Source organism: Achroia grisella, unplaced genomic scaffold (genome assembly GCF_030625045.1).
Source record: "Achroia grisella isolate CSIRO2021 unplaced genomic scaffold, CSIRO_AGI_Agris_v1 utg474, whole genome shotgun sequence".
Classification (NCBI taxonomy): Eukaryota; Metazoa; Arthropoda; class Insecta; order Lepidoptera; family Pyralidae; genus Achroia; species Achroia grisella.
This window is the reverse complement of record NW_026712878.1, coordinates 2652453-2674380: the sequence shown is the minus strand read 5'-3', so window position 1 is coordinate 2674380 and position 21928 is coordinate 2652453. Positions and strand designations below refer to the sequence as shown.

The window sequence follows — 21928 nt, the reverse complement described above, 5'->3', positions numbered from 1 at the left end:
AATCCTTCAAAATAAAAAATGCAAATTGTTTAAAACTAGCCATTCTAAAAATCATTCATATCACAGTTTCCATACAAAAATTGCTGTTATGCTATATACATTCACACATGAGACGTCTGGATATTATATTATGCTAGAATACCACGAAGCATGTAATGTATGAAGAGAAACCAGTAAATAATGTGATTCTGATAATTAGAAGAGCAGAGCTATAATTGCTAAAGATTTGAACAAAGTAAACAAATTCCAAATTAAAAAAAAATTGATAATTTACAAATCACACATCTATTCTTACACTATGAATACTGTACATTAATTATAATAAAAAATAGAAGTGTAATAGAAGTATTTTAAAGCCCGTTCTTGCCTTTTTGTAATAGACATATAGATCATGGGTGTACACAGATATGGGTGTACAAGTTGCAGAGGGAGACACTAATATTCATGTCTCATAGGCTTCTAGCTAATAATGACAAAAAATAATAATTCGGGCGGTATTATTAACAATACATTTAATCTATTGTTAAGAAGGTAATCTGTGGTTTTACATTTATTTTGTTTGTGAGGCAAACGACATTTTTAGGTCTACCTTATGTAGAGACCGACATAATCCGTTCGCCTCATATTATCACAAATTATATGAACATATTCTATTTTATACATTAGAAATAGTGTCATGTTCATAAAAAAAACACACACACTTATAATATACTCGCCCCAGTTCCTTCTCAACACATATTTAATTTATACTGAACAGATATCACGAAACATGTAATATACATTGTACTATTGTTATGGAAACAATTATATAAAAAAACATATTCTTACATTAGTATATAATTTAGTGTCATATAGAGAGACATGTCTAATATATTCATTGAGCAGAAAATCCTTAGTTACGTAACTATTGGCCCGATTTCTACCTATATACTCTGCTAGGTCGACCTCCAAGTCTTTTGGTCTACGGTTAATTACTAGTAAGATCCCCACAATAAGTTATTTAACTTTATTTCATTCACATCTGTTAGCGTAGACATAATCATCACAAACAAATACTCTTTTAGTACTCTGTTCTTGGCCTAAAAGTATAAATATTATTTTCCATTCTCATTTCTATTTGAGCCGAGGTGCTATAAGTAACATGGCACATAATTATAAATATTCTGTTATCCTATATTAATAATAGGAAGATTAATACTTTTGAATATAATAATTAAACATTAAAATTATTATACAATATCTATAAAATATTTACAATATATTTTCATTTATTAATAATAATAATCTATATTTCTAATTCACTTGGAATAATTTCGGTTATCATTCCTCTTTCTGAAACAGTTATTGGACAAATATATAATCATCTTTGGTTTGAAAGCACTTTGTGCTAAGCCGTAATAAAAAAAAACATGAAATTTGACATCTCATCTAAGATCTTATTTAATATGTCAGCATAGGTATACACGCGAACAGTAACATGTAAGTTACTAAGAATAATATATATATATATATATAACAAACTGTCTCTTTCTCAAACGTATCAAAGATGAATGAAAACAAATTTAGTAAATTCGTTAATATGTTGAAAATACAATACTCTAGTTTTTGTATAATAATCTTCGTATAAATTTCGTATAATAGTCTACCTATCTCGTTTACATTACTATGCCTAAAAAGCTATATGTGTAAATTTTGTACTATGTAATTATGTACAAATAACTCTTCTTACACTACAAATTGGCAAACCACACAAAGGTAACATAAAAGAAACTATAAACAATTTTAACTATAAAAGTATTGATTCTACAATATTTATTATAAAAATATTATACTTAAACAGTAACTGTATATGTACATAACTTAATATATTATTAAAATTATTGTCATAATTATTGGACGAAGACAGAACCTTCTGTAATGAATTTATTTTAAAACAATGAAAAATAATAATAACAATATATGCAATATGTAACGAATTCCTCATTACATTAAAATAAACTGCATTGGTATAAAATGTTTTTTTACCCTGTACAATTAAAAGAAAACAATATCAAAATAGCTGCCTTTCCATACCTACTCTCGCACGCGTGCGAATATGTTTTCACGCAGGAAGGAATGTGCAAGTTAATGTAGACAAAGAGAAATAGATTACGGTCGCCGTCGGCTAACTCATTCCGGCGTTCTTCAATCTTTTCAATTAGCACCTTTTTTTATAATTAATTAACATTGCAAAATGGCGGACACAAATGACTATGACTGCAAAAACTTTATTGATAATTTAAAAATCTTAAACATGTCTCTGGATAATAAAACCTGTAAAATATAAAATAAAATTATAAAAGATTTTACTTTCTTTTATAATTTTATTTTTGACTTCACATTATATTTCTTTGAGATGATTCGTAAGCACAAGCACGCGCGAAAGAGTGAACAAAAAAATAAACAATTTAACATTTAGGTGGCAGGAAGTGAGTCTATGCATAGACTCTGAGTTTAAGACTAGGCTCACATTATCAAGTCTGACATCGCGGTGGGACATCAGTTTCTTACGATTGGCACATTACCAAAGAGAGTGGGGTGTAGCAGTCAATGCGCTAATAGAACGTGGTCGTAGCAAGTACCATATAAGTTCTAAGGGGCAATCATATAATCCTGTGTCTTTCTTTGTGATTATATTGCACCTTGCACAGGAATTGTAAACACGCTTACCAGTCACAACAATTGTCACCACAATCACAACAATTTTCACCACAATCACAGCCACCCTCATCATTACTTCCATTGCAGCATCCATCACCATGTCCAGTATCATTTTCAGTGTCTCCATCACAACAATTACTCAAGCAATTTGCACATTCCTGGAAACAAGAATTATTGCATGTGTTGAACCATACACAACAGTCTGAGAGCAAACGAAGACACCAACATGTATCCTGCTCATCAGGAATTACAAAACAGCAATCAATCAATGCATCATCACTGATACTATCTTGTCTCCTTCTCTCTTCCTCTTGTCTTTTACGTTCCTCTTCTAGTTGTCTTTCTTCTTCTGATATTAATGTTTCAGGATGTTCCAGATCACCAACTTTGCTTGTTGGTTGAGTTGTGATAATATGTTCATTTTTATTACCCGACGCCATATTAAAAAATATAATAAAAATAAAATTGAGGAAGACTTCTTTTCTTATATTTCTGACACTGTTCTTAATTAAATTCGTAGTTTAGTTTCTAGCAACTAATAAGTAATATTCTATATAATTTTAATATAATATTCCCATTACATTATCAGATATATTTAATTGTTTTCCTCAACAGCAAGACTGCAATTTTTCAATATATTTATGAAGTAAAATATTATTTTATTTATTTGTATAAATAATGTAAGTACATATTCTATAATTATAATTTGACATTTAATAGACATATATTTAATTAATTATTAGAACATAACATATTATGTCAACCTTGAAAGTTGCATATCATATCATTAATTAGGTATATAAATAGACATATACATATGGCTTTTTGTTATAAGTTTGTATTATTTACAGTATACCGTAAACAATTCTTTCTTCATGTGTGTTAAGTATGTATGCTGAGTGGTAAACTCCAATGATGCTGATGCCACATATGCTCTGTGAAAAAGGCAATATAAACATAAATTAGTGTTATGGTATCTCTTTTACTAGTTCTCTAGTTCTAATACTACTATTTCCACTACCACTCTCTTCTGCTACTTCTATTGCTTCTTAGATATGGATGATTAGAAGTACAATATTATTAATATTGTACTTCTTGAATCTTGAATGTGAAAGTGTCTATTACATTTTCATAAGGAAATACTGTTTATCATGAGCACAAAAAACAAACAGCCAGTGAGTCATAATATGAAATCATAACTTGTATTTGATGAGATTTTGTTTTTTCCTGTTTTACATGTTTATTACTAAATAATCAATTAATATGTCATGCTTTTGATATACACACATATAGTCTCGTAATATAACTTTAATATTGTGCAAACTTAAAATTAAAATTAATTATGAACTAAGTTTCTCAATGGGTAACCTGTAATACTAATAAATAAGTTGTTTTATCATTATTGCAATATTTAATTGCCACTCTTTACAACTTAAATGAAATGTTCCTCTTTATAAAGACTGTTTAACATTTCAGAATGGTAGAATCTAGTGTTTTGTATCTGTGAAATTATAGGACAAGGAGCATGATATTTTGATCCTCTGGATGGCAAATAATTAGCGGCATCATGGCGGCCTGTAGTACAATTTATCTGTGTATATAGGCTACAGTTACCACTTTTATTAATTTTTTTTTATAAAAGTGGTAACTGTAACGGTAACGGTAAAATCCTCCCGGATGACAAATTCCAAGCTTAAGCTAGTTCTATTACTAATACTTTAGGGATACATTTACAGGATTTTTTATCTGCTACCACTACTTAATATTACATGATCTCCCCTCCAGAGGAACACATTAAACAATTAAAACTTTAGCCGTATCAAATTGCGGCTGAAGTAGTTAATATCATCCAAAAAAATAAGACAATAAACACAACAGATACAGGTAATATTTTTTTTGTTAATTTTATTTGTTTAATAAAATTAACAAAAAAAATATTACCTGCACTGTTAACTTATTAACTATTCCAAGTACTTAAAAAAATAAGGAAGTATTTTTTATGTTTAATTTCTATTTGTCAAGGTACCTAATTCCTACATATTTTATGCTGAAGTCTTTAGATAAAGTTATTGTAAGATGGTAGATTGTTAGTACTTCAGGACTCTCTAACATTAAAAAAAATATACATCGATTTTTTTAATATTAATATTTCTTTATTTGAACTCAAATATAATATTTTACAAAGTAGGGTAGTGTAACGATAACGGCCACATTAGTAAATAATAATGTGTTGTGGCCGTCAACACCCACATGGCAGAGGCGTTATATGTCGAAATCAATAATTATAATTATTATTATAAATATAAAAATAGTTATTTAGTTTAAGTTTACACAACATTGTGCGTAAATGAAGATTGTTATGTGACTTACCTGTGCTATTATTAAGATGAATACATTATTGTCAATGGTCACTGATAATAATAACTAAAAAATCAAGTTTGAGCATTTGAGTTACCTACTTAAGTTGGTATAAGAAAAACAGGCGACAAACCAGTTTAAGATAACAAAGACATTTAACAAAAATAATTAACATAACTAAACAGATCTTTAAAATACTATTATATAAAAGTTACTCTACACACGTGTGTTCAACCAAACAAAAACATAAATAAAACCAACTTGAAACTATTGGAATGTTTTGACGTTCATGACAGCTACACAGTATTGCCAGGTGACTATGTGATATTCCTCCAAATTTTATGTCGAATGTCCCCAGAATTTAGTTTAAGAATCCTAATTTCCTTTTCTTATGATACTTTGATTGCTTTAAGCATATTTACTTAAATCGAAACTATAGTGTGGAGTATTAATTTATATTTAAGTAAGTACTAATCGATTTTGATGAAAATTTCAAAAAATTTCATGAAACTGTGTATAGATGACTTAAAAAAGCCTATTCGGAATGCACAAGGACAGGAAATCGAATACCTGTTATATTTACTAGGTTCCGTGTAAGTAAATGTAGATTAAAGATTATATAAATAGAAGAGCTTAAAATATTCGACTATTCCTTTTTAAAGTTGATCCGGTATTCAACAATATAACGTTCCGTATCACCTCTAGTATTGATACTTTACTGGTACTCATATGAATACTACAGATGAGTGGTTGCTTAAATGAGTAGGGAAACATACTTGTAGGTATGGGACGTCCCTAGACATTTTAGGATTGTGGCAAAAATGTATTCCATTTTCCATACTGTTACCATATTCAATACATATTGATAAACAATTTTTCTATTGGATAATACCGATATATTACTATAGTCATATTTTTAATTAGACGAAGTCAACTGACGTTTACTGTGTTGTCAGTATTTGATGAAATAAAAATAGTGTTGTGACAAAGTGAATCATTGAAAAAACTCCTGAATTAATGGAATAGCCTCGATAGTCTAGTGAATAGTTAGTGTGCCGAACTGCCGATATCGGGTACGGGGTTTGAATTTTAGCCGTGCTTTATACATACCAACGAGTTTACGACGATTATGTTCCTATTGTATCTACCTATACTGAATACCGAGTATTTTAAACGTAAAGAAAAAATTGCGTGGAAACTTTTAAGACTGTCCTAATTACAATTCATAATGTAATTGAAACTATAGATGTACAAAATATAACAATATATAACATAATATAGTTAGGTAATAAAAATAAAAAACTGTGCTTATTACAAAATTTGTTTTTATTCATCATCAGATAAAAAAATCATTGTCGCTTTCAGTGACATTAATTATAAATCTGTCTAAAAATTGATAATAATTTATCTTTGAAACAGTGTTTCGCTCCACGTTTCTCCGGAGACTTAAACTGTTCACTTTGTATTATTTTAATACATTGTAGACTGAGGTCACACCAATTCCCAAAATGTCAGCTTTTTCGAAATACATTTGTTTTTTTGGGAGCCTCAATAGGTAATAGTGAAGCAGCTTTCTCAAATACGTATTTGTAGACGTTTTGTATCATAAGTTTTTCGGTAACGTCTTTCTTGGAGACAAGCTTTGGCTTGACGTGCTTGGTTGAGGATCCATATTTTTGTATGAAACAATATAGTAAATATACAATATACCCAACAATTACCACAAACACAACATGAGGAAAAACTTAATAAAACAGCGTGAGCGCAAAAAAAAACATTGGTGCTCTCAGACCAGAGGTTAGAAGCCGAATTACGAACAAAATGGCGACAGACGCTCGCGACGTTGATTTGTGTTGGCACTAGTAGCCGCGCGCTTTGTAATAAGCCGTCAAAAAACTGATTGTAGTTACTAGTAACTTATATCAGAGCACTTTTATACAATTTTCTTTTGTAGTTTGTAATGATTAACTATTCACACTCATTGTTCATTCATCTAACTGAGAACTGAACGCATCACTATTACTTTAAATATGGCAACATTATTTTACAATGTGACATTAGCTACTGTCAGCTAGCTTCGTCTAATTAAAAATACGACTATAGTCTGTTTATTAATGACGAAAATTACCAGTAAAAATAGGTAAAAATATTAATCCGATCGTGCTACAACCCTATTTGAAAATTATAAAAATCTGGCAACATAGGTAATGTCTAATTTGTCTCCGAGTTTGAAAGCCATACAATGGAAACATCGAATAAATAATAATATTTAACAATCATTATGATATTTTATTTTATATATTTATTGTCACAACATTGCATTGTACATAATATTCTTACATTATACATAAAAACATACAAAACATATAATTATATACAAATTTAGAACGCTATTAGATCTTTTAAATTACGCAATGGATTTTAATACAATTTTTAGCAATAGATAGAGTGATTCAAAAGGAAGGTTTATTATATATATATATATATCTCAATCAAAGCACCGTATTTTCTTTTTATCTGTACACATATAAAGTAAAACTCAACATTAGGAATGTTATAGAAATATATATCTATTAAAACAGTAGGTACTCTTATATGTGTATTAATTTTGTATTAGATAGAATTATAAAGATCACATGTCTAAGATATTCGTTGAGCAAAAGGAGATTATTAATTACAGAACTACGTATCAATTTATATTGAAATTATTTAACAGAAGGAGTAACAGAACCTGCTACTGGTATTATAAATATTACTCTTGTTGTAGCAAGTAACCTCAATGAAAGGTTTATATTTTTTTAACGTCGATTGTTACCAATACTTGTTGTTTTCTTTAATAATATTTTTCTCCAATAACTCTGATATTAGTATTAATGTATCAGACAGAGAGATACAGGTTTATTGAGCAGAAAGAGATTGTTCATAGATCTTCAGACACTATATTAGACTAGACTCAGAGACTACACATATATGTAATTTTTTTAATAATACAAGTTAGTTTTACAAATTGTGCAATTGTTTTAGAGATGTTAGTTATTGAGATCGTGTAAGTACACATAAGTATATTCATACTTACACATGTACATTTGTTGTATGTATGTATATGTGTACCTATAGTTAAATGTCTCTAAATAAATAATAATATGTAGGTATAATTATAAAATAAAATATAAAAGTTATTCACCAAATACAATTAGGTATCTATCAATAAATTTATTTGAGTTATAATACTTTTAATTCTAGTCCTAATTGACACTTACTCTCTGAAGAGTCACTTACTCTTAAATAACTTACTAATAACAATAATAGTAGTACAGTAATATTTTATTAAAATGATTATGAGGACGTCATCTAATAGCTAACGAATAAAGGAATATATTTTAAATCAATAATATAATAATAACAGAAAATATTAATTGCATTGGCATACAAAATTGCAATTTTTCCTATACAATTAGCATCGAAATGAGATAGTGTAGGTATTCAAATGTTAGGCAATTCATATCAAGATTACAATAATAAAATAAGTACACATTGTAGTTTTAAGAAATTGTGTGAATACATTAGATATAGCTACACACTGCGAATGAAATACAACCACACTTACAAGGCACATCAAGATACCATTGGTGTGCCTTGTAAGTGTGGTTCAGTATCTCCATCACAACAATGTATCAAATAGTTTACAAAATCCGGGAAACAACTAGGTATTAGTACTGTTGAACCACACGCAACAACAATTATGAAACCAACACAACAGTATCCTGGTCATCACCAGAAATCATTAACCAGTAATCAACCAAGAATCATCATCACCATTAGTAATTTGCCTTCGTCTGTCTTCCTCACATCGCTCACGTTCTTCTCCTAGTTTTCTTTCTTCTTCAACTGCTGTTGAAGTCTCAGGATGTCCCAGAATGACTAGTCTACTTCTGAAGAACTGTTCACTACATTTAGAATACCACATACGTCAGTATCAGATAACGGACGATTCTATCTACGTTTATATCTCAGGAATTTGAATGTCACTAATTGTTAATGACTTGAATGTCAACGGTCAGAATTTTAACGATAAGGTACCTCTCTGCCCCATTTATCTCTGACCATTAATACACGACACGGACGTACACCGACCACCAACGGCGAACACCATATCAGCTGCTGTTAAATCGAGACGTTAGCACGAAGCTCCATGTTGTGTTCCGCACCACACCACCACTAGCAGTAGCAGAATCAAACAAATGTATATATGTAACAGGTAACCAGGTCCAGGCCAGAAGTTACTCTGTACGCGGGCCAAAATGGGGATTTGGCAACATAGTGGATAGACTGGGACGATTGCACTACGAAGTATCTATACGAAGTACTCCAACCAGAGAGCTGTGTGGCGCTGGCACTTGGAGCAGCTACTGGCTCCATGAGTCCAGCAATGCAGAATAGCGGCGGAGGACTGTCATATACAGACCACTAGTCGCTAGTTTGAATTTTCATATATATAAAATATCCATTGACATGTATCACAAATTTTCCATTCTAATAAAATAACTTAGGTATGTAGATATACATATTTTACACTAACAGTCTCCTTCCCCCAAGTATATACAGGTGATATAGTAGAATATATTCAATAATGGAATGACCAGTGTAGTGAGATAAATCACTTTATCTGACGTGAGTTACATAGCATATAATATACATATGCACAGGATGAAAGGGACAACTGGATCAAAATGAACTGATTCAGATGAACGATCTGAATCAGCTGGCAGATTATTTTCTCACAAATATAATAACTAATGATTGTTAGTTTGGACGCCGCGCAATGTAAATATTTGAAATTTTGCAACGTTTTACCACAAATAACAATACTACGTAGTTTTACTTAATACCTACCTACTGGATACACGCGACGCGGCATGGCATATCAACACCGCGCACGCGACGACACATCAGGAACACAGTTACATTCCAAAACATCGTTATCATTATTAATATTATATTATCTTATCTGTGCTAATATTACGGAACCGATTTTAATGTAATTTGGTTATCAGATAGACTAGACCCTGATAAAAGAGATGAAAGGATGTATCGTCATTTTAAATGCTAGAAGCTTGAATTTATTAGGGTGCTGATTAAATATAACTAATCTTATATTATTTATAAATATGACATTAAACGTTTGTAAAAATTACTTTTAATTGAATAAAATAAAATTGGGGATGGAAGTTCATATGGAAATTCAACATTAGTTGTCCATTCCACGCAGATGAATTCTCAGGAACAGCTAGTTTTTAATACGTTAACTACAGTTAAATTAGATCTAATCAGACGGTAGGTATTCTAGTTGGGTATTTTATAAAAAAATGTATGTCCACTTGTCAAGTGTGCTAGTATGTAATATTATATTATCTGTGGTGCTAGTAAGGCGATACAGTAAATAAGTGAACAAAGGAAAGAAACTCAACTGAATTTATTTTTCTAAAAGTCATTATTTATTATTTAATATGTTGTTAACATTAAATGAAATACTATGTTTGAACTGCAGTAACCGTTTAGTGAGTAATAGGCTTTGCTCGATAAATATAATTTTTTAAAGTTATTTAAATGTACCTATTTCAAGTATATCCTTTGATATGTTATTGTAAAATGTTATACCCATTGTTATAAAATACCTATTAACTTCTTCTAATCAATACTTACTTAGGAACAGGAAGTTTGTCTTTAAATCTAGTGTTAATGTAATGAATATGCCTGTTTTTTGGTGATAAGTTAAGATTATTGCTCTACGCTTATGGCTTTAACCTTGACCTATACACAGTCGATTATGCGCGTCGCGATAGGATATTAATAGAAATATTTCATTGTTGTTTTTGGTATCTTGTAGTATTTTGCTATAAAATGTATACTTCTTTATATTATGATAATATTATGACTGTTAGATGTTTTTTGTTTGTACCTAAGCACATATTTACTGCAACATTTAATTTTACCACCTTGTTCTCTGATTCAAAAGTGTAATTTGATATTTTTTTGATGGTAGATAAATATCACAGAAGGTTCTTTGGGTGTGTCTTGTTACATAGAGAACATACTATTGTTTTTCCTCGCAATAAAAAAAAAATATAAAAATTAATCCTTGACTTTTCAATAATCTCGCCTTTGAAAACGTAATAAGAGTATCAATGACAGTAATCCCTGACAGATGACATTAATTTAACTAAAAAATTATATAAATTAAAATTTACCGAAATGAAAATTCCACTAGTTTTCAATTCGGAATAAGTGTAGTAATAATAAATAACCTAATATTAATTCAATAATAGGTCATACAATTGCCAGCATTTACCGTTAGCGTAAACGAGTCCGCCATAATATATTCATATGAATATAGTGTTGAATTATTAATTAAAACTAGATTTACCCATTATTAGTACACAACTATTTGACAGATAAAATGTAACTAAAATTTTCGTCTTATATTTAATGGCATCACGTCATGCACTACGACAGATTTACTCTTAGTAAATCAGTCTTATATCTCAACCAGTTGGTTGTATATTTAATATTTTCTCTATTTGAGTATTAAATTGAAGAAGTGCTAGTTGGTAGTTTGTATTCACACTGTACATGTACTTTTTATTTGGACCTTTAGAAATACTATTGGTATTATTGTTTGTACCGCTCTAATTTTTTTGTAAATACATACATAAAATATATATAAAATACCCTTCTATATATTTTATGTATGTATTTACAAAAAAATTAGAACTTCTTTAATTGTTAAGGTAGTTGTACAAGGAAGTCTAGTAAAGTCAGCAGTGGTTTCGGGGGTGGGTTGAATAAAAAATAATGATTATCTTTATTATATATATTACTTATAAACATAAAAAACAACATTTATATAGGAAGATAATGTACCGTTGTTGAGTCATAGCAACATATTACATTATTATATTCTACTGCTACCTTACAATATACATATATGTAGGTACTATATAGATACTACTATTATATGCATATTAAGTACAACAACAATTAAATCACACACACATATGTAGGTATTGTATAGATATCTGTTATTAATTGTTTAACCAGTTATTGTGTATTTTTTCTATTTGATTATTTAATTGAATTAGTGCTAATCGGTAGTTTGTATTAACATAATTAAACTTAAATTGTTCACACACAAGTTTCTTGCTCGTTCTTCTTGTGATGAGACAGCTTTCCAAATGAGCGGTATATTAAAAAAAATGTGATGACTATTCAAAAGTGCTTCTATGTAAGTTTATTTGAGTAAATGATTTTCTATTCTATTTATTCTGTTCTATAGTAGTAGATATTATAATTATGCATATTAAGTACAACAACAATTAAGTCTTTAAGGTATTATGATATGTTATATTAAAAGGAACAAGTAAACCATAAAAAACATACAATTGAATCAAAATAATGTATGTAACCTGTAATAGTTCTAAAAATTAATAGCCAGTAGGTATGTAACCACGTTTTCACTGAAAAATTGTTTTACTTTAATTAATTTAATTTAATTAATTAATGTATAGATGCAAACAATTGCTTGAAACAATGTCACAGTTAACAAGAAAACATTTAGTTATTGCTCAGTTTATATTGTAATCATGATACGTCTGGTTATTATGATACAATCTCACAAATATAATGTATTAAGTCAAAAGAAAATAGAAAGTAAAGAAAATAGATAGTATCAGAATATACAAATACAAACTCTTTTCTCTAATTACCTAAGTTTGAACATATTAAGTAAATAAATTCAGTTTATAAAACTCTTTACATTTATAAAAATTCATAAAAATATTCTATTTTACACAATTGATACAGTATACGTGTTGAGTAAGAAAAAAAATCATGTTACCTATATTTGCTAATTTTATAAGTCTTAGTAAATGTATCTACTATATGTCTCTCACAGAAGACATAAAATTGTGCCCATACTACATACGCTTAATATAATACAGTGGACCCGCGGTTATCCGACAATCGTTTTGCAGGGTAGTGTCGGATCATAGAGGGGCCTTAGGGGTCCCTTATAGTCCGGATTTTTTTTACAAAAGAGTACCTTGTAATCCGACAAATTACAGGTCCAGTGATAAGGTTCTATGTTATATATGTATGTATATGCACTCTGAAGTACAAATATTACTTCATTATGTATGTCAACTACTAAAAGATTCGTTATGAATTAGGTGGTACATATATCACATTTTTCTTGAATTGTCAGTGTTTTGTGCTTTCGCTTCTGAACTGATAGGTAATACACAATGAAAAAAGGCAGTAAACAATGAACACCACTATCTTCATCACATGGAAGTAGTCAAATTCAACTAAGCAATCATAATCAAAACAATACCCTACGCGTCGAGTATAACAGTGGTGACACGTACAAAACTTGTTCAATCATGCATTAGCGACGATTGTCAAAAAAAGATTCAATAATAAATAATAGACCATGTCGGATTACAAGGGGGGCCGGATAAGACAGGGCCGGATTACCGCGGGTCTACTGTAATTACAAATTAAAAGTACAGTTTTTTTATGTCTTTGAATTTGACTATCGACCTGATGTAGTGTGGTGACTGTCGCCATGCCAAATTAGCCTAGTAGCAAGAGCAGCCAATGCTACGGTCCCTTCTGTCTAAATGCAACACAATAATATGTAACAATGAGTTTTCTTTCAATATGTCTTTTAAGTGTAAACCACAGATAAGATAATATTACAGTCTAAACCAACTAAAGGATTAGCTATATGTACGTGTTGTTTTTGTAAACTAAAACTTAACTTTTTGCTGACCAGTGACGTGATGTCCAATCACGAGTTGTCATTGCACTTGCATTATCTATTGTATAGTGAAACAGTTTATTTAGAACGTTTTACATCCATATTCAATTAATAACCGGTGGCATGAGGTAGTTAACCGGTCAACAAAGTGTTAAAAACTGAATTCCGAAACCAAAGTATGTATGTACCTCAAAAAGTTGATGAATACCCAGGCCATGGCAACAGTTCCTACCCTGACTTAATCCGGCACTGGCTGTCGCATATATTTATAGTGAACGTTACAAAATAATAAATAGGATATTAACAGGAAAGATCGACGGTCATCGAAGTATTAAAGACATGTTCAAACATGTGCAGCCACTGATACTTCCCTCGTTCACATTTCATACATATATTATTCGAAGAGAGCAACTTCCGTTATTTCCGAGATTTCATATATTACAACTAATCAGATATACTAATTTCATAAAACCTGGAGTTGAGATAAAGTCTATCTCGTAATACTACTTATAATACTAACGTTTGCGACCCACAAATTGAAAAACACTGTTCTAAATATTTTCTATATTTTTATTAATATAACAAGTTTAAATAATTTTTGAATAGTCTGATAGAGGTAGATATTCACGGAAAATCTAGATAACGAATAAAGCACTGGTAAATAGCCTTTTATTACTACATTAAATAAAATAGATCAGCTGTTATAATTACATCATCATATAGCCCCATACATACATAAGTGCGTAGGTAGGTATATGTGTCGGATGTAGAGACAACGGATTTTCTAAATTGGAAATGAGCACCTAAATTATAGTGACCATAAATATGAGGAAACCCAACGTTTCTTTTATAATAAATAATAATGTACCATCGCGACTATCGCCTGAGATGGTACAGTCAGAGGCATTGTTGTAATAAATGTAGACATGGTATATTGTACATATAGTGTTCACTTATTTGTTATTTATATCTTCTTGTATGTAAGTTGTTATCGACGTAATATCGGCTCGTTAGCCATAGCTCCACGTCTTTACTCCGCGGCGCTTGCGCAGGGAATCCCTTCCCTCTTGCGCACGGCGGTCCGTGTACGCTCGGCTCGAGACGATAGATAATAAACTGCTAGTGTTTCCACATACACTACAGTACACTTGACTTGTCCACATGTCACTAATATTTTTTGGTTTACTATCGGTAAAATATTAATATTATTTGCCATAAAATTATTCGTGTTAAGACCCGGTTAATAATTTAAATAATGTATATTAAACACGAAAGGTATTTGTATGACCGGAAATCACGAATATGAATCGAATACAAAGTTTTATAGCGTCGGTCAGATTTTTTTTTCTTTTTGGAGTAGTAACAACTGTACCACTACACTAAAGTGCGCTTTTTAATATATTAATAGTAAGTCTAGGTATCCATATATAATTATACATCCATACTGTAATGTATGTATATTTTATAACGATAAGATTACCGGGTATTCACTCGAAATAAATCACTCCTACTGATTTTATAAGCAGACTCTTTAATTTACTGAATGAGATTACGTTAGATAATATGAGATGAAATTTAGTAACTTGTTCCTAGCGAGATAGCAACTTAATTAAAAATTGTAACTTTATTGTTATAATTTAAAATATGCATTGTAGGTATATATATTGTAAAGTATAATTCGTGGTACACACCGCAACATGTAACGACATGTCTTGAAAGTACCTATTTACAATAGATACTACATATCACTCACGTCATACATGTCACTTGTTTTGAATCACAAGTTTAGTGTAGTAGTGTTATGCTTATTAAATAGGAAAAATAAAGAAAATAATGACTAATGAAAAACAGTGGATTAGAATATAAATTATACATAATAGGGTTGTCTAAAGTGTCGATATATTGATTATTGATTATCGATTTATACAACACATATAAAATAAATATATGAAATTATACCTATTATCAACAGCGACATTAATTTTATATCGTTGAAAATCAGATACAATGAAATACAAAATGCTCATCTCATTTGTTTTAGACTTCCTTTATGTTTACAAAAAAAAATACCTCCATGAGTTTTGTGATATATTTTTTAGTAATGTTTTTTTATGATTTAATTTGTAGTTAAATATTTATTATAAAATAATGCTACCAATCCTCCACAGTCGTGGTATGCATAGAAACATTAAAAGTATATTTCGAAAGCGCTTAACTACATACGTTGAATAATATGACATAATTTCTATAGTATTCCATATACCCATGTATGTAAATTTTATATAGGATATTTATACACAAAATATCTATAACCGATTTTTTTGTCACTATTACATCCCTAAGAAATGACTCAGGAATCTAGAACATTCTAGCAGAGTTGCCAAACTAAACAAATATTACCAAAAAGGAATATGATAAAAAACTGCTAAATGTCCGTAGATAATTAAAAAATTACAATGTAACTTATATGAGAATAATTTATTTATTTATTCCTATACCTATATCATAGATAAACTTCATAGATTTCATTGGACGTGAATAAAATAATCTTTAAAATACATTCTTTCCAATTTACAGATGTCGTTAATTTTCATTTTCAATTCTTAAGTATCAGGTATATTTGTAAGTGAAAATACAATAATAACGGTTATTGTTTTCTTACATTCATTTTATACTCTTCCAAAATATAAAAATTATCAAGAATAATGGACTTGTATCTATCCATAATTATAAATATAAAATATGAAATATAATTACGTATTATCTAGTACCGATGGGATGATGTAATGCCGAATGATTGATTTCCAATCAAATCTCACGTAAGCGCGACGTTAATGCTGAGCCCAGGGTTGCCAATCTTAAAGCATTTAGCCTCGGAAGAAGAAACATGAAATCTGATAAAATCCTATATTTATGCTCAATTTGGTTCCTCGTAACCTCTCGTAAACCTCTTGGTCAATTCATGACCATGGGCTACCAGGCTTGATTTCATCCTCTACCGGTGGTCCGCCAGCATATACTGTTAGCGCAAGAGATTGCACCGCTGTGTAATAATTTATGATCAATACATGAGTATATAATAAAATGTTTAATGCACCTATGCTTAACTCTTTTGCACCTTCGATTTTAATTGTCACAATTAATATTCATACATGACAGAAGACCGAAGAGCTGGCAGCTACCTTGGACAAAGAATTAGTCTAGCTATTCAAAGAGGGAAAGCTGCCAGTATCTTCGGAACGTTGCCTAAAGGGACCTTAATAATATATTTTAGTTATCATATCATATTATATATTTTTAAGCTTTTTAATTTTAGGTTCTTAGTTGTACAATTAGGTTATGTAAATAATAAATTAATATAAAAATACACATTACAATTTGACATTTAAAAGGATGTAATGTTAGTATTGAAGGGTATGACAATATTCATAAATAATATATTTGAAAGTGTAATATATAATGTATTTACAAGGGGATTGGTAGTCATAGGAATTAATGAACCCATTGATAGCAACATTAGGTCGACCTCCACGCGGTTCCTATACGGAACTATTCTGGTTAGTTCTAGATAAATTCGTCACGATGTGTCAACTGACCAGAATTAATGCTCAATTTATTACCATGTACTGATGTCCGCCAACATAGACCTTCAGCGCAGGTGCGCCACCATAACATTATTATTCATAGCTTATTCATTCCAATTACAAGTACTTTTTATCTGGACCGTTAGAAATACTAATGGTGTTAATTTGTTTTTTGGTAAGGAAGACTATTTTTAAATGAAACTGTGACCTCTTCTCATGAAGCGTTTATTGCAACAACTTAACGTTTTTTAAATTACATAGGGGTGGAGTTTTTATTGGTGCCCATATGTGTCGCGTGATGAGCGGTGCTTCTCACTGGTCGATTGTGTGATGCCGTCATCGACGCAACGTTTGACGTCGACCAGTGGTGGTTGAGGATGGCGCCTGGGGTTTGAGCTTTATACTGCTCACCGCAGGTTTGCTACTACTGTTTTAACAAATGGTATGATTGTTTGTACCGTCTCGGTGTTTTCTATATATTTTATGTATGTATTTAAAATAATATATCTGTGTATCTAGTCTAGTACCCATAACACAAGTTCTGGTTACTGTTGGATTAGAAGGCGCTGTGTTAATTGTCCAGGGTTATTTATTATTGTAATATCTGACCTAAGTCGACTATTAACTTACCCGTCTAGGGTAACAATTCTTAACCTATGGTTCACAGACAACTAGTGGACCATGGAAGCGAAGCAACTGAAGTGGTCTACGTGATCACTATTAATATTACACTGGATTTGATACGAGTAAAATCACTACGTCTTCTAGTAAAAAGAATTAAAAAGGTTGAATTAAAAACTTTGAAATTGTTTTTGATATTTTATATATTTACATGTATAATGCATTTTCAAAATATAAACAGACGGAAATATTTATTCTCCTCGAACAGTGGGTGACCAAGCAGAAACTTTATCAAATTATCGCACATCAATCGAAAGGTTAGATCCACTAGCCTAGGGCGTTTTCGGCCATCATTTCCACTCTTGGACCGTGAGCCAGCAACAGGTCAATGTGACCATTAGGTTAAGGTAGTTGTATTATGGAGCCTAGTAAACGTCAGCTGTAGTTTCGAGGGTAGGTTGAATAAAACCAATTATTATCTTTATTATATATATTACTTATAAACATTAAAAAAAACATTTATATAGGAAAACAATGTACCGTTGTTGAGTCATAGCACCATATCACATTATTATATTCTACTGCTACCTTACAATATACATATATGTAGGTACTATATAGATACTACTATTATATGCATATTAAATACACAACAATTAAGTCTTTAAGGTGTTATGATATGTGATATTAAAAGGAACAAGTAAACGATAAAAAACATACAATTCAATCAAAATTAATGTATGTAACCTGTAATAGTTCCAAAAAAGAATACTACATACTTTGTGTTAATTAAGTGAAACCTATAGTAGCTTTAATATTACAACATACATTAATGTAATTTAAATTGTAACACCGTTCGTTTCTAATAAATAAAATAAATTAAAAAAATATATTAAGTAAACAAATTCGATTTATGAAACTCTTACATTTATAAAAATTCATAAAAATATTACATTTTACACAATTGATATAGTTCGTGATGAGTAAGAATAAAAAATCATGTTAATAGGTAACATAATTTTTTACTTAACTAATTTTACAAGTCTTAGTACTATAGTTTTGTATGTCTCTCGCAGAAGACATAAAATTGTGTCCATACTACATACGCTTAATATAATAATTACAAATTAAACATATAGTTTTACAAGTTTATGATGTAAACGGAATTTTACTGTCGATCAGATGCAGAATAGTGACTGTCGCCATGCCAAATTAGACTAGTAGCAAGAGCAGCCAATGATACGGGCCCCGATCATTCACTCCTGTCTAAATACAATACAGAAATATCGACGAAAAATTTTCTTTAAAAATTTATTTTAAGAGTAAACCACAGATAAGGTATTATTATTATTACCTTACAGTCTAAACCAACTAAAGGATTATTTACATGCATATGTGTTGTTTTTGTAAACTAAAACTTAACTCTTTGCTAACCGGTGACGTTATGTCCAATCATGACATATCATTGTACTTGCATTATCTATTTTATAGTTAAACAGTTTATTTAGAACGTTTTACATCCATATTCAATTAATAGCCGGTGGCATGACGTAGTTACTGTGTAAAACGCCCGGTCAACAAAGTGTTAAAAACTGAATTCCAAAACCAAAGTATGTACGTACATTAAAAAAGTTGATGAATACCCAGGCCATGGCAACAGTTCCTACCCTGACTTATTCCGGCACTGACTACCGCTTATATTTATAGTGAACGTTACAAAATAATAAATAGCATATCAACAGGGATGATCTAAGTATTAAAGACATGTTCAAACATGTGTGTCACTGATGTCACTGATACTACCCTCATTCACATTTTATACATATATTATTCAAACAAAACAACTTCCGTTATTTCTGAGATTTCATATATTAAATCTAATCAGATATATTAATTTCATAAGAGTTGAGATAACGTCTATCTTATAATACTATTTATAATAATAACAAATGCACAAATAATGTCAACTTTATACTTATTATTAGAGGACTGATTGACAAAATACTGGTGGCTATATTTTAAATAATGTCGAGGTGGTAGAGATTCACGTAAAGTCTAGATAACGCTATACATTAAATAAAATAGATCAGCTGATATTATTACGTCATCATATCGCCGCATACATACATAAGAACAAATGTATAAATACTATCAACTTTATATTTATTATTGTTAGAATTTGTATATTGTTACTAATAAAAAATTTTAAATAATTTCTGAACAGACTGGTAGAGGCGGTAGGTATTGGCGCATTCTCTGAATTAGAAATAACCAACTAAATTATAGTGATCATCAAGATAAGGAAACCGAAAGTTTCTTTTATCATTACATAGTATAAAACAAAGTCGCTGTCTGCTGTCTGTCCGTCCCTATGTATGCTTAAATCTTTAAAACTGCGCAACGGATTTTGAAGCGGTTTTTAATAGATAGAGTGATTCTAGAAGGAAGGAATGGAATGGTTATATATATATATAATATGTGTACACCAGTGCGAAGCCGGGACGAGTGGCTAGTACTAAATAATAATGTACCATCGCGGCTGTTTTCTGAGATGGTATATTCAGAAGCAATGTTGTAATAAATGTAGACATGCTATACGCTACACTTGACTTGTCCACATGTATATTTTTTGGTATACTATCAGTATTTTTTATGATCGGAAATCACAAATATGAATTGAAAGTTTTATAGCGTCGGTCAATCTTAACTTTTATTTTTGGTGTAGAAACAACTACACCAACAGTACGCTTTCTAATATATTAATAGCAAGTTTAGATATTTGATATTTATTGTACGTATATTTCATAATGATAAGATATACTAAGAGAATACAGGGTATTCTCACGAAATACTAATTTTATAAGCAGACTCTTTAATTTACGAATGAGATTACGTTAGATAATGTGAGATGAAATATAGGTAATTTTAGTAACTTGTTCATAAGAATATAGTTACTTGATTAAAAATGGTAACTTTATTGTTATAATTTAAAATATGCATTGATTATAACGAGTATATTTTCATTCCCACTTGCTTAAACAACATTTAAAAGTATCTGTCCACAATATCACTTGTTTTGTATCACAAGTTTAGTGTAGTAAATTCCTTAGGTATAAATATTTCGCATCCATTAAGTCAACATTGGTGATTAAGTAACTGTTAACAAGATTTATAATAACAAATTTGAGCAATATAAGTTTAATTATGCCTATTATGATACAGGAAAAACAAAGAAATAGGTTAGTAACTGATGTGATGTTTAAACCAATGTGACAATAACTAGAACTTAGGTTTTCATTTAAAGATCAATTTCTAGTTGAAGATTTATCAGAGAAAATTCGATATGAATGTAATATTTTTAACTCGATAACGGTATAAAACTGGATACCTAAACATTTTAACTAGTATTCTAACATCCTATACGTAGGCATATGGAAATCAAGACGCGATAGATATATGATTCTTGGTATATGCAATGGTGGCAGGTATATATTACAAGGTCAACTAGATTTTGGCACCACTTTATATATATTTATATTATAGTATTAATCCCATATAGTATTTTGATTAATAGTAATTTCCAATTTCATAATGGTTTGATATAGTATTTAATAACTACTACTCTAACATAAAAGTTGAAAATATGAATTATGAATATTATTTGTACTTTACCACGTGGTCCACAAAATATGTTTGCATAAATTACGACAATGTTTATACTATAAATATGTACGTAACTTTAGTTATATTGTTAGGTATTTAGATAAATCTCTAAGCTATCTAGATTTTAAGATATGTACTCAGTGGTATAAATAGTCAAAACCTTGGGATCTTATCAAGGCTTATT

At 30.0% G+C, this 21928-nt stretch overlaps 1 protein-coding gene across 1 annotated transcript; it reads right to left on the bottom strand.

The window, feature by feature from the left end:
- Positions 1–2203: 2203 nt before the first annotated feature.
- LOC131845538 (chorion class high-cysteine HCA protein 12-like) lies at positions 2204–5342 on the bottom strand. The gene is made up of 2 exons (XM_059194608.1): positions 5071–5342; positions 2204–3635 (listed from the first exon to the last, which is right to left on the bottom strand). The coding sequence occupies exon 2, from the start codon at positions 3138–3140 to the stop codon at positions 2706–2708; it is 435 nt and encodes a 144-aa protein (XP_059050591.1). The 5' UTR covers positions 3141–3635; positions 5071–5342; the 3' UTR covers positions 2204–2705.
- Positions 5343–21928: the final 16586 nt, after the last annotated feature.